Genomic DNA, 15,574 nt, shown 5'->3' with positions numbered 1-15,574 from the left:
TTTGCACTGCTCTCTTTTCCTCTGTATGTATGTATCTTTTACATACAGAATAAAAGAAAAGAGAGCAGTGCAAACTGGCCATATCTAGCATGCGATATATTCTGGAGCAGACTGCTCAGTTTCCAACGTGGGCCCGGATTCTACCATCTGTGTTACTTTGAGTAAATAACTTAGCCTTATTCATCCCTTGTTTCCTCATCAGTAAAATGTGGATAATGATATTATTCACCTAATAGGACTGTCGTGAAATCTAAAGAAATAGCCCTCCTCAAGGTGCTTGGCACAATGTCCAGTATGTGCCTCAAAATGTTTGCTCTGGTGATATAAAAACACTATTGGGGAGCTCCCGCTCTGATTTTCGCTTGTTTGATTCAAACACATATGTAATGATGTGTTTGATTTTTAAAGTAATGTTCAAATGGCAAAGGACCAGTGATAAGTGTCCTATGGATAATCAAATATTCTGAATCCTCAGTATTTACAAAAGTAAGGGATTAGAAACCTTCAAGGTCAAACTTTAGTGTTAGCTTAAATAGAAGTCAAGGAAACTATCAGGGAAAACAACAAAAAGACTAGCAAAATTTCTAAATATTTCAAACTCAAAGTACAGAGATATTAGGTACAAGAATGAATAGGCCACAAAAAGGTGTCCATGAAAGGCTGAAAAATTACAGATACCTGGTGCTAATCTAGAAGGGGAGCAAACACTTTTCCCAAGTGCCCTACCTATAAAAAAATATGCTGCCTTCAGAGCCCTAGATAGTAGCTACAGCACAACAAAGAAACAAAGAAAACAGAATTAAGAGTTCTCATGAGGACCAAAACTTTGTGACTTTAAAGCATTCAATCTTCATAAATGCAAACAATATTTTAAAGTTTGTAGGGATTTTTAGTGTCAAAGCTACTGGTAGTCCTAAAGATGAATAAAGCCTATATAGTATTTTAATTTTTATGGATGTCTTTTCAAACAAGTACCCTGAAAATACATTGCTGAGATAGGGTCTATTTCATAAAATTTATTTCTGTTCAGTTTTCATATGTCAATTTCACATGCTAATTTTCTTCAGGACTATAAAGGAAATAAAATGATTTGGTTTAATGGGTATAAAGCTATTGATATATACAGTGCATCAAGAGCTAAGCTGAATTAGAAACTGCAGTTCTAATCTCTATGACACTTAGCAGGTCTGATGTAAATAAGAGAACATTTCAAATCTCTTAGATCAACTCTAGTGTGGTTGTAAGAAATGCATGACTAAAAAGATTCATTTTTAAGGACGGTGTGCTTGAGCTACTGGCAAAGCCCTCAAATCTTTGCCTTCAAATAAAGGAATATATGTTGTCAAAGAAAGGGCAAAGATTTACATATAGACAGCTAATTACTATACTTAGATAATTCGTAGCACAAAAGTGTTTAATTATCTTCTAGATGGTTATGTGATTTTGTTAAGAGGCAGAATGACACAACACAGGCTCCTCTAGAACACTGAAACTGTTATCAAGTAGCAAAATATTTTATCCCCTTGCTAATAATTCACTGCACTGACCCATTAAAACAAACAAAAAAGAAAAGCATGGGTTTCATGAAAAAAGTAGGTTTCTTGAGAAGTCTGTAATGTTCTTTTCAGGAAGATAGGCATCTAATGATGAGGATGAAAACTCAAAAGCACTAAATTATGAGGACTATCAACAGTGGGAAAGAGAAACAGTAAAATAGCAAAATATATACAAAGTTAGAGAATTGAGTAATTATTTTTAAAAGTTAGAGAAATAGAGTATTTATATTTCAAAGAAAGTCCTTGAATTACCAAAATAAAATTACCAAAATAAAAAATTTTCCCCACTATATTGGGAAAGATAAATAATATAATGAGTACTCAAAACCACTCCTAGCAATATCAGTGGAGACAGTAAAACATATGACAGTATTTCAACTATTTCTTAAAATATTGCATTTTACCTGTGCCAGATATTATCAAGCAAATCACAATGTCAAACACTTTTTAAACATTATCAAATGATTATTTTTGAAATTAAGAACATGTATTCAGTATTGGTAAGGGAAAACACCTTGTGACAGGTATTTTCAAACAGCTCTGGAAATAAACAGCAGCAGCTTTTGGGGGATAGAGGGGAACATGTGGTAGCAATTTAGCAACAGTTATCAAAAATTTTAAAAACATTCATACGTTCCAACCCAGTAATTCTGCAACTAGGGATCTAACCTGAAGAAATCATTAGAAATGAAAATAAAGATTTACACAAATTGGTTATCAAACCATTACGGTTGTATAGAAACTATATAAGTAATGGGAGAATAGCTAAAGAAATGTTAGTTTATCTATAAAATGAAATGTTAGGTAGCTATTTTTTTTTTTAATTTTCAGTGTTTTTATTATTTTTATTTTTGAGAGAGACAGAGTGTGAGAGGAGTAGGGGCAGAGAGACAGGAAGACGCAGAATCCAAAGTAGGCTCCAGGCTCTGAGGTGTCAGCACAGAGTGCGATGCAGGGCTTGAACTCAGGAACTGTGAGATCAGGACCTGAGCTGAAGTCAGATGCTTAACCGACTGAGCCACCCAGGTGCCTCTAGGTAACTATTTAGAAGTAACTTTTCCTATTTCGTGACATAGGAAAATGCTCCTATGTTAAAAAGAAAAAGTAGGATATAAAAAAGCAGCAAATACACCGTGACTACAGTTTTTTAAAACTTAGGTGTAAATATAAAAAAAAAAGACTAGAAGAAATCCAGCAACACCAGCTCTGTTTTTCATTGTTAGGACATTTACTCATCTTTGTCCTTGTATGTACTTTACATACAATCCTAAAATGTGCATTCATTTGTTTTTCAATCAAAAAACAATAAAGACTGCCTTAAAATAATTAAATTTTAAGTTATCACAATGACATTTGCCCTTCATGACACTATCACTTTAAATATATTTTTTTAATTAGAGATTTTTTTTTTATAGAATTAGAAATTGTGAAATGTAAGACTATCCAAAATTAATCCTGAATGCATGATTATCTTATGCTTCAAGTTCTCTATGAAGGAACAAAACACTACCTTCCTTAAAAAAAAAGATAAAACAAAATACCAAGCCTCCCTAGAACAAACTTATGAATAACTGTGGAAATGTGAAAAACGGAACATTGTTAAGTACCATCCCTCATTCCTAACCTGTGAAAACTGACTTGAATGAATTACCAACACAAGAGAAAATTAACAAGCATTCAAAGAATTTCTTAGTATTAATTAGTAGAGTATTACCATATTTGTGAATATGGCTATGCCTTATATTCTCAGTCCAAAATAATATATCCCCAATATTAATTTATTGAATGATTAAACACTAAGCTGTGTAAATATTATAAAAGATTGCCCCTTTCCTCTATGGCTACTATAAGTACCAACCCTCTAATAATACTACGGGCCCAATTTAGTTATCCTACTGCAGGTTTCTACTGCATTCTGAGTTTATTACCTAAAAATCCCTAAGGATTTTATCTTTTTAAATTCAGCTGACTGCTACTTTTCATTCCCATAATTTGTCCTTTCTAGACAAAACCTATTCCTAGGGCATGTCACAATACTACTGCTCCAAAATGTCAACTGTTAACGCCAAAAGAAAAGTGGCCTTTCCTCCCATACCCTTGTTAACACCAATAAGTCAGCTTGTACTTTCTTTCCAATGGGGAGAAAGATCACAGATGGAGAGAAAACTTTCTTTCTCCATTGATAGATGACAAAGCAACTCTATCAAGTAGTTGACAAGCAAGATATTTAGCTGGTGTCCAGCTATAGATAACTTTTCAAGACCTGCCTTATTTTCATTGTCAACATGTTTTTTAAACCTTTAATATTCAGCCTTTCTCCTAGATTCTTGACATATTTAAACTTGGCATCTCAAAACATTTATGTTTATAGAGTGATTAGGAAATACAAACATATATATATATATATATATATATATATATATATATATATATATATCATGTAAATTACTAGCAATGACATTTTGGTGTAGAGCATTTCATATTTACTTTGTAGGTTTACATTTGTGTTTATGTATTTAAAAAAAGAGTATATATAGGATATGTTATTACCTACTGATTAACTAGGAAGATGAAATGACAACTTAAAAAATTTCTTACCTACATACATGGACAGTCTTGCCATTTACCACTTACATGTTCTTTTATACCCACTAGGAAAGTAATATAGCCCTTTAGAAGGGTCTAGAATAATATGGCCTATACTTAATTTTTGGTATTTCATTTTGGTAATTTTTTTGTTGCTACCATAAATGAGATCATTTTTATGTTGAAATTCTAATGGCTAGCACTTAGAGAGGCCAGTGATTTTTTTAAAAATTGTATTTATCATTTATTGGGCATGTTTCATGTGCCAACACATTGTTAAGCTCTAACATTACTGGACAGTGGCCTATGTAATTTGTCTTTAGATGGGAGATAAGGCCAAAGAAATGATCCAACAAATAACAGGAATTTCAAAATCTGCACTCAATTACATGCCTTCCTACTAGCCTCCATACACAAACCTTCTTTGCTCCTATCTAATGCCAATCTCTCCTCTGAGCTACTATCTCTCCAACCTACAAAGAGGCACTGCTCTAGCAAGTCTTTCTTACATTATCAACTTTTGTTTTCTACTAGATCATTCCCATCCATTTACAAATGTCCTGTTCTTTCTTCCATTTTGAAAGAAATGTCTCTTCGCTTGAGCCACCCAATGGTTTTAAAAGTTGTTTCTCAAGTGACTACTTTACTGGAAGAAATCCTTAAGTTTTTAAAGTTTTTTACTTGGTGTACTTGGATTACCTGCAGTTACTGGCAAACTTATCGATTATCCATGGCTTTTATTTCATTTTCTTTTCCATTACTGGGCATTCTCAGAATAATGTTATATTACAGAGAGAGTAGTGGGCATGTGTACTTTATTGCTAACACTAATAAGGATATTTCTATTGTCTTATGACTAAGTGTGGTAATTGGCTATTAGTTTGATAAAGATATTTTTAATCGTGTTAAGGAAGAATTCATTCTATTCTCTACTTATTGCCTTAAATTTTAATTCAGATTTAATACTGAATTTTTATCAAATGCCTTTTAGTATCTGTTGAAATAGTTCTGGATTTTCTCATTTAACCTATAAAGATGACAAATCACATTTAAGGTTAAGGATAATGAGAACAAACTATGTATTATTTGTTTCTACAAAATAAATATAGCTTGAGAGTCATGAAGTTTGATGATAAAATGAATACCTATGAAGTCACTGTCCAACTTAAATACATTAGCAATGATCTATCTAACCATGTGCTCCACACTTATGCCTGCCTTTCTCTATCAAAGGTAACAACTACTCTAACTTTTATGATGATCATTCCTTTTTTTGCTTTCAATAATTTTATCACATGTGTGTATACTTATACAACATATTAATTTTGCTTGTTACTAAGCTTTATAAACATGCTGTGATGCCATCTGCAGTCTTCTGCCCACACGAGTTTTTTGTGTTGTATACTCTTCCACTGAATCAATATGCAGTTTATCTCTATTAGTTTGCCATTATTCTTAATTAGTGTGAACAAAATTTGGCAAAAGGAGCTTCAAATTCCCTAAATGTTAATAATTAAAAGTACCAACACACATAAGTATTCGTAAGTTAACCAGTATTTTTAACAGTTAAAAAAAAATAACCCTTTAAATATAGCTTTGTACCAGAATTCCATCTGTAAATACACCTTTCTTCCTTCTTACTTCTGAGTTTCCAAGTATAATTAAATCCTATAAAATGTCCTTTGGAGTTGTTTCTTGAAAATCCTTTTGTTCCAAATTCTCAGATGCCACTGATTCTTGGAAAGCTCCATCCTGACAGAATGAGGTATGGATTATTACCTAAACATCTCACGTATAACATGTCCCAAACAAAACATACCCCCTGTGCCTCCTGTCTCAGTCTGGTTTTTTAATCTATTTTGGGTTTGTAGAATAGTCCCATCTTCCAACCAAATATTCACCATAAATATGGAGTCTTGACTCCTGCTTTACTTCCTTCCCAAATAAAAAGAGTAAGTCAGGGAGGTACTGAATATGCATGTTACGATGTAAGTCTGACTACATGGTTCCCTGGCTAAAATTTTTAAAAAAGAGGATAATCTCCTGCAGTGCTTTTTTAAACCATAGACTGTGACTCACTGGCGGGTCATGACATTAATTTAGTGGATTGTGACTATGATTCTTTTAAAATGAAATAGAATAGAATATATCAAACTACACAGATAATAAATATTGTGCTGTGAAACTTCTGTTTCAAGTTAGGTGAATGAGAACACCTATAGTGTAAAGGTTCATAATGTGAAATGTTTTTTCTTACCATGAATTGTTTCTAAATATGTTTGAAAGCAGTGACTGCAATAGGTTCCACCCAGAAAATAATGAAAACTGTGAACCTTCTCCTGAGAACAGAATGTACATACACACCTTTACATACACATATTTTTATCATGTTCTTCATTATAGTGAACGTAGCTATCATAAGAAAGCTTAGGGAAAAAAGTTTTAAAGTCATGATTTCCAGACCTCATCACAGACTCAGGAAATTTTATAAATAAGAAGCATTGATCTCCAAGGTAAAATTAAAATTCTTTAAGAAGGTGGGAACATTTGATAAACCTGTTTACCACTTTGCTCATGCTGAACTATTGGACTGAATGGCATTTTCTTCCTCCTCTGATCAGCCAATTCCTGGTAATCCTTCAAAGCCCAATTCAAACATTATTTCTTCTCTGAGACGTTCCTGACTTTTGCTCTTCCTCTTGCTGGTTGGGGAGGTGCTCAACAAATGTTTACATGAATGAGAGAATGGATAAAATGCTTGGTAAACATTTATTATAAGCAGGTGAGGATCACTGTAGTGATGAGAACAGGCTCTGGAATCAGATGCTAGAGTGGACTGTAGGCTCCTTTATTCACTAATTTGTGTGAACTTCAAAAACTAACTTCAGAGCCCTGATATGTATACACACCAGGAAAATGAAAGTATCTGCTTCACAGCATTCCTGTGAGGATTAAACTAGAGTAATATATGTAAAGTGCTTAGTATAGAGTACTTAGCACTAAATATTTATTGTAATAAATATTAACTTTAATTGTAATTATTGAAAAATAATTCAAATATAAATTTGTTTTCAAAACAAATTACTTTTATAAGTAAAGACTTTTAGCTTAAAAACAAATTTGAGATTTTAGCTTCAAATTTTTGTTCCTTACAGTTTAATTTTTTTTTAAGTTTATTTATTTTGAGAGAGGCAGAGAGAGTGAGTGCATGCACAAGTGGGGGAAGGGTAGAGAGAAAGAGAGAGAGAGAGAGAGAGAAAGAGAGAGAGAGAGAGAGAAAGAGAAAGAAAAAGAGAAAAAATATGTAGGGTTCGATCTCAAGAACCATGAGATCAAGACCTGAGCCAAAATCAAGAATCAGACACCTGACAGACTCAGCCACCCAAGTGCCCCCGTTCCAGTTTAAATCACAATTCAAGAATGGTTGTAAAAATATACTCTTCCCTGTAAATTCTCCAGATTATCTAACACAGGGAGCTAACCATGGAAGCTAGTCAAGGGTGGGGTCAGAAGAGAAAACTTTTGAAAAGATTTTATTTAGATAAAATCTTATCACACAACACACAGACACTAAATACTTCCACTGCTCTGCTGTAATTCACTGAGTCTACAATGCCAGCAATTGTAAGACTATTTATGATTTTATGTGCTACCACATAATATAAAATGCTGACAAACTTTGACACAATACTAAGATGCCAATGAGATGCATTCCAATTCCAAAGACATTAAATGTTAAAGAAAATCTCAAAACACTGTTTGAAATAAGATCTAGGGCTTGGACATATTCTACTAAATTGTTTTTCTTGCTTATTTAAATTTCGACTTTTAAATAAAGCTCTTATAAGCTCATCTTGTATGCCTAGAATAGTGTCTTGAACATAGTAAGAGGTCAAAAGATATTTAAGTAATGCTCATGATCCAAATTTAGGGGTGGTTTGGCTGTAAGAACCACAAGGTGTTATAGAATGGCAAAATATTATTTTCCAGGCTTAAATGAGTGCTATTTAAAAAAAAAAAAAAATTAACGTTTATTCATTTTTGAGAGGCAGAGCATAAGTGGGGGAGGGGCAGAGAGAGAGAGGGAAACACAGAATCTGAAGCAGGTTCCAGTCGCTGGGCTCTCAGCTCAGAGCCCGACTCAGGGCTTGAACCCACAAACTGTGAGATCATGGCCTGAGCTGAAGCCTGATGCTAAACCACTCAGGCACCCCAATGAGTGCTATTAAAGTGACAATTTCTGCAACATAGGTGACTCAACTTCACAAGTTTCAGTTTTTGGTGGGAAACAAAAAGGCAAAGCCATCAGTGGCAGATTTTATTGACAACCAGATGATGTCAGTTAGGAACAAGAGCTGGCATTTCAAAGTCCTATTTACCTTTGTCTACACAGTATCTACTGTGGTGCCTGGTACACAGTGAGTATTCATAAATACTTATTGAATGCAGACAGTAAGCTTAACTCACTGCTAAGAATGCAATTTATGGTATTTGTGGCTGCTTCAGATTTCAATCATAGTTCCAATTGCTGCTTTCCAAAGTAACTGCAGTTTGGTGAAGGACACAGCAGAATGCCTTCATTCCTGTTTGTCATCATATTTTGGGAGGCTTGTCCTGCTGTAGCCTACATCTGAGTCTGTGTGAGGGTGTGGTAAGCAAGCACTTGGAGATAGTTTCTGCACGTACCACAAACAAAGTCAAAGTCATCTTCCCACCCTCTGCCATCTTGCACTCTTCCAGAGCAGGGGATGGGCCTGGTGCCTGGTGCCTGTAGTGTTACCCAGCCATCATGTGAGGCATGGATGGTGAATTTAGCTCACTGCTCTCCTTCTTTAGAAACCCTGAAGCTAGTTCTTATCTAGAAGAAAAGGAGGGCAGAGGTGTGGCAGCATAAAATATACAAATTGGTCAATTTACAATAGCTTCAAACTGTGTCTGATTCAATTATTGCGTGAAATAAAATAAGTTTCTACAATGTCAGCCCATATTCCTGGTGAAATGAGATTTTATATAGGTATAAGTTTTATGTCATATATTATATGATATGCAAAATTATAATATGTTATATATAATATAATCTTATATATGGAAGTTAAATATTTCTTTCAAATTAAATTATTGTATTAATGTCTTAGTAAATTAACACATGGTTGAAGAGTTATAATTCAATCAAATATTAAAATGCTATCTATTCATGTCAAGGGGCGCCTGGGTGGCGCAGTCGGTTAAGCGTCCGACTTCAGCCAGGTCACGATCTCGCGGTCCGTGAGTTCGAGCCCCGCGTCAGGCTCTGGGCCGATGGCTCGGAGCCTGGAGCCTGTTTCCGATTCTGTGTCTCCCTCTCTCTCTGCCCCTCCCCCGTTCATGCTCTGTCTCTCTCTGTCCCAAAAATAAATAAAAAACGTTGAAAAAAAAATTTTTAAAAAAAAATAAAATGCTATCTATTCATGTCAACCACTGTAACATTAAAAAGATTAAAGCACAACTGCCATTACAAAAAGATATAATTTTAACATCCTTCTAGTATTAATTACACTCAGAGCTGAGTGTATAAAGGTAGTTGTTAGTCAGCAACCTTTGAGCAGACTGACTAAACACAACCATTGGCCAAATCAGTGGGCTAGCCAAACCAAAAACAGCAGGGGAAAGCAGTCAGAGTACAGGCGTATCATCTAAGAAGGAATGGCAGTGTTGGGGATTTATTTTTATCTCTGCTGCTGTTTCAAATGGATAGTTATCTCTGCTTCCCAGGTAGCAAGTACGTTAGAGAAGGGTAGTTTGCAGAAAGCATTTGTAGGTGGGTTGAAATTGCCTACTAATTTCAAATACTGTATAATTTAGTTTTTCAGACCTGATCTCCCCAGCCCCGCAAAGAAAAATAAGCAATTGACAAAGTATTTCTGAATGCTTACAAGAAAAATGCAACCCTCTGTTCTTTAGGGTTAATGACTCTACTGCAAGAGTTTTATAACATTATTCAAGCCTTTAAAGTTAGCAGTTAAATGCTGATTTAATCTTCAGAAGGTCACAGTGCCTTTTGGAAGACATACATTTAAAACTTGTTTGGCTGGCTATTCCTTGTTCATTCCTGGAAACGCATGTGTGACTCACTATTTTACAGGAGACACTACATGGTACTTACAGAAAATATTTTCTATTTTCAGGTCTCCTCTTAAAAATAATTTCTAGGGGCGTCTGGGTGGCTCAGTCAGTTAAGCGTCCAACTTCAGCTAAGGTCATGATCTCACAGTCCGTGAGTTCGAGACTCGCATCAAGCTCTGTGCTGACAGCTCAGAGCCTGGAGCCTGCTTTGGATTCTGTGTCTCCCTCTCAATCTGCCCCTCCCCTGCTCATGCTCTGTCTCTCTCTGTCTCAAAAATAAATAAAAACATTAAAAAAACATAATTTCTAAATTATGTATGCTAAACTAGCTTCTATTTTCTAAAGCCTCTGGGACTGCTGATTCTGAAGTAACCAATTTTATTAGAAAATTTTGGAACATTCTCACAACAAATACTGAAGTCTGGAATCCTATTTACTGTGACAAAGTTAACATTATTTCTCACTGCCCTGGGGTAGTCATTCCCTGGACATGAGTCCCTGAGGCTGCAGCCAAGTGCACTCTGCAAGGCCACCAAAGGCCCATGGGATGTGGTCATTATTTGCCATTGAAAACCTTGCCATTTCAGTTTTTATCTGAATGATACCACAGATTTACCTTTTTATGTATATGTACATAGATTTTAGTAGGCCCTCAGGAATTTTACATACCTATCACCAGGATGTGATATTTTGCATTTAATGAAATCTTTGTTTAAAATGCTGATTCATACCAATCAGAAATATACACATAAGCCTTATTTCCGACAGTACCATTTATATAGAAGTTCTGAATGGAAGGTTCTGGATAAGTCCTACATTATTAATTCTTTCCTGAGTATTAGTGTATATGTGTTTGTCAGACTCTGAGTTCCCTGAGGGCAGAACCCATGTCTTACACATCCTTGTATCTTTGCACACTAAGCACTTAGCAAAGTACTTGGCACCAGTAAGGACTGAAAGAATGTGCAGTAAATAAGAAATAAATAGCACAACAAACCTTTTAGCACAACCATTGATTAGAAATGTGTTTAAAATTAGGTTAGCACATAACTGCATCAGTGACAACTGCCATCACTTAAAATCATGAGTTCAGTTGCTCCCAGTGCCTTTCCTCTCAAAGCTGTACAGTATACTGGGGAGCACTTCCCCTGACAGTGTCAAGACATACACCATAACTATGCTGTCTCTGTTGCGTCTTTAGACAAGAAACTTTCAGCAAACATAAAAATACAGAGTGTAGTTTTTAAAATTTCACTGGAACAAACACTTTTGGAAATTTTTCCCCTGCTACATTTGCAGAATCCAGCTAAAATACAAGATAACTGTATTTCTATATTTCTATAAAAATACAAATGATTTGTATTAAAGCTTACCTGACAATCAGGAGATGGCTTTTGGAAACCAGGTACATTACACCAACACAACTCTCTGAACATTATAACTTAAAACACCTTATTACTATAGCCCATGTGAATCTTTCCTGCTACCTTTTCTGTTCAATTAGAATAATCTGTAGAAATTTATAATCCTAATAAACCTTTAGTTATGAGTTTCCTAGGTATCATCAGAACTGTGAGGATAATTGGTTGATCCATACCCTTCAGAATCCACAAGGCATTTTTGGCTGATTTATTCAGCTCCTGATATTTATGAGTTTAGAAATCATACTCAACTGCTCCCATAGATATTTCCTCATCTTTCTGAATCCAGAAAATGCCTTCAATGACCACTCAATTTACTGAGCCCCCTCTTCCACTAAGAGAAAGGGGTGAGATGGATTGTGAAGGACACAATTTACATTTTTTTATGATATAAAAGCTGCAGGCCAACTGCGGTGATAAAAATCTAGGTAGTCAATGGTTCTCAGCATTTTCACTCCTTAACAGCATACTGCTATAGTTTGTTTAATGTTCCAGGCTACATTTATTTAGAGGAAAATTCAACCTTAGAGAACATGTTCAGGCACAAAAATAAATATGCTTAAAAGTTAACCTGCCAAGACCTAAATTCTGACCTTCTAAAGACATTACCGAGGCAAGAAAAATCCTATAATTAGTTACAAGGAACAGCAATAGCCACGCCGTGCTTAGCATCAGGGAAACGAATTACTCTTAACACTAAATGTTCACTTTTGAAATGATGTTTAGCAGTACTTCAGTTTTAACAGTACTTCATATGTTTCAAATATGCGTACATATGACACTACCATGACAGTTCATGTCTATTTCCAATCACATATGATGTAAAAAGACTATAAATTTCTTAGATTCGCCAAATCCTTTCTAGGAAAACTTTCAAAGTTTCTGAAACACTGTATTAAAATATAACTAAAATTTCTCATTACGAAAAACTATCGTTTGTGGGAAATCTAAATTCAAACCTTCTTAAAGCCTTCTTAAAAGTTCTAAATATTTTCCACATAGGAAAACTGTAAGCATACTTCTTCAGAGCTTTTAAAGCAATCAGCACAGGCAATGTTAAATTATCATGGCTCTCGAGAATAACAGAGGAGCACTGTACATAAGACCCTCACATTTGTGGCTCTGCGTACTCCCTGTAGGCTGTGCCAACCCACTCTCTCCCCTGTAATGACTCTTTGTTTTTACTAAGTCCCAAAAGGCTGGTGAGAGCTCTGCAAAGAGAAGGGGGGGAAGGGTGGATGGAATGCAGCTGCAGGCTCAGAAACAATGCTGAGTCCATATATTTTGTTCCCAGTTAGAATAATAAAAAGGGGGCCATGGGTGGAGGTGGAGGGGTAGAGGAGACAGAAAGCAAAGTAAGCAAGGTAGGACCAAGTATTCCATTGCTCTCAGTCTACACCCTCCTGCACCAACACCCGACCCAATCCAATAGCCATTCATTTGGATTAAAAAAGCTTATTTGTTAAAATTCAAACACCATTAAGATTTAAACCTATCAGTCATTTACATCTAAGCTATCTTTATCAGTGAACTACACCCAGGCAAGGAATGGAGTAAGGAGAGAGAATGGAGCTAGCAAAGATACACTGTGGAAGCCTGGACACATGAGACAGGAAAGCTTGGGGGAGGCAGGTAGGAGAATTCAGAAAAGGATGTCCAAGTTCTCAAATAAAAACAGCCACTTTTGCAATGGTGCCTGGGGCCTTTTTGGGGGCAACTGGGATGCCAGAAAAAAAAAAAAATTCTTTCGAAGACTGCTAAAACTGCATGTGCCTGAATCAAGAGTTTGGAAGGCTGCACATGTTGGTTCCTCATTATTCAGTTTAACTTGATGCCTCCCTTCTAAGAAAATGTTCTTGTCTTGCACTTCCCTGGCCTTCATGTTCTGATTGGGAAAACAAGGAATTAAGGGAAGAGGCTGATCCCAAACAAGGTAACAGCTGCTAGTGAGGGAAAAGCAGCTCAAACGTTACTCTCTTCTCCCAGGTCTTGCCCTCTCATCTCAGATAACCTTTTATCTGAAAACCCTTGGATCCCTCCAGGGCTCACAGACTGAGGCTTGCCTCTGGAACACCCTTTCAGATATTAGTGATACCATTAAATTTTGTGAGAAAACTTAAGAAGCCTTAAGTAAACAACCAAAACCAATACCTCAAAAAATAGAGTCAGCAGGTGCTAAAGACCACCTATGAAGCTATAAAACAAAATTCAGAAGAATGCTAATAATAATTAGGATCCTATTCATGAACACTCAGTTACTAGGCAGAGAAAGAAAAACAAGACTTCATTGTAAAGCTATCATGTAGAAGCAAAGCTCTGAAGTCCACACACAAACACCTCCTTGAAGTTAGCATTACTTAGAAGTACTCTTAGCTGGTATTGAATGATATAATTAATCTCTTGACTCTTGAAATGTTTTCAAGTTATAAAGTTTAGAAAGACTGTATTTACATTGAATTTTTGCATTTTGTGACAAACAAAAATTCACAAATGTAGATCTACAATCTATTTATAAATGTAGGAATACGATCTCTCTCCCTCAGCTTGCACTTTTTTTCCACAGCTCTAAAATCCATTTACAGATATTCCAAATCTCCATACTATAGTCAATATATAGACACAAATTCAGAAACACATATTAATTTAAGGGAATGGATGATTGAGTCTTTATTATTAAACATTAATAGTAATAACTTTAAAATAATACTGATAACACTCCTGTAAAGTTTATCATCCAACATAAACATAAAATTCATAGATATATTTTATTAGGAGTTTATTATGCTTTTAAATGCAACAACAAAAAAAAGACACAGTACTTTGCTTATTCTGTGTACTGGAAAAACTCAAATTTCTTTGTACATTTTGTTTCTTAGTATGTATAATCCAAGAAATTAAGTCTACAGATAGCAAAAGTTCACTAATAATAGCAATCATGTAATCAGAACTTGCCTGAAATTAATTCCTCTTATGTTCGGTCAATTGTGGTAAAAGAAACAAACAAACAAACAAACAAACAAACAAACAAACAAACGTTTCTCATAATACTGACTCATGTGTTATACTTCGAAACAAGGTAAAAAAAAATCCTATTATTCATGATTTAGGGGGGAAAAAACTACTCTCAATAAGTCTCTGAATTATTTTTTAAATAAATCAAGAAAAGATAATTCAAGTGTATTAAAGGTGTCAGAAATTTACATTTAGTCATGAAGTTCACAAAATATGAGTGATCTTATATTTAGAGGCACAAATGAAAACAAATTTTAAGAGTTTCAATATAATAGTATGTGAGAAGAATATTAGATTTTCTTGCTACATCAGTAAGAGTACTCACCCCTTGGAGCCCTTGGAACTGAATTGAAGGTCGAAAAGGAATTAAATTCTATTAAAAGAAACATAAGAAAAAAACAGGTCAACCTTGGTTATTGTGTCACAGAACTAAATGTTTAAACTTTAAATCTGTGTATCTGGTCAGTGCTATAGTCTGTGAAAGTATCTTTTCATTATATACTTAGTTTACATATCATCATATTAAAATGCCTTAATGAACAATACCACACACACTGTTGACATTTCTCTGAATCACACAACCACAGGTATATTTTGGCAGTGTAGTCAGGTTTTTTTAAATGACTGACACAATTTGGCAAAAAATGATGGCTACACTAACTCAATGTTACATTAAAAAAACATATCTTGCTTAGTTTCTAAATATGTTTTTAAAAGGGGTAATGAGAGGGAAGAGCTAATTGGAAGAACTTTATAAAACTCTAACAGGATGCTATAAATGTAAAATTGAAGTATTTGATAATGAACTGTGGTTCCCAGGTTCTCACAATTTACCAGAGGTTAGTTTCTACTTGAGGGTCAAACAGATGACCAGTTTTCTCACAAGATTTTCACCAG

General features: G+C 34.9%; 1 protein-coding gene across 1 annotated transcript in view; it reads right to left on the bottom strand.

Annotated features, from left to right (window-relative positions):
- Window positions 1-15,574, bottom strand: part of ELL2 (elongation factor for RNA polymerase II 2) — a 73,522-nt gene that overhangs the window by 41,009 nt on the left and 16,939 nt on the right. The window contains exon 2 of the mRNA XM_058726663.1: window positions 15,003-15,050. Within this exon, the coding sequence (XP_058582646.1) occupies window positions 15,003-15,050 (48 nt within the window). The remainder of the gene's footprint in view (window positions 1-15,002; window positions 15,051-15,574) is intronic.

Source organism: Neofelis nebulosa, chromosome 1 (genome assembly GCF_028018385.1).
Source record: "Neofelis nebulosa isolate mNeoNeb1 chromosome 1, mNeoNeb1.pri, whole genome shotgun sequence".
NCBI lineage: Eukaryota > Metazoa > Chordata > Mammalia > Carnivora > Felidae > Neofelis > Neofelis nebulosa.
This window is presented reverse-complemented; position numbering and strand designations above follow the sequence as displayed.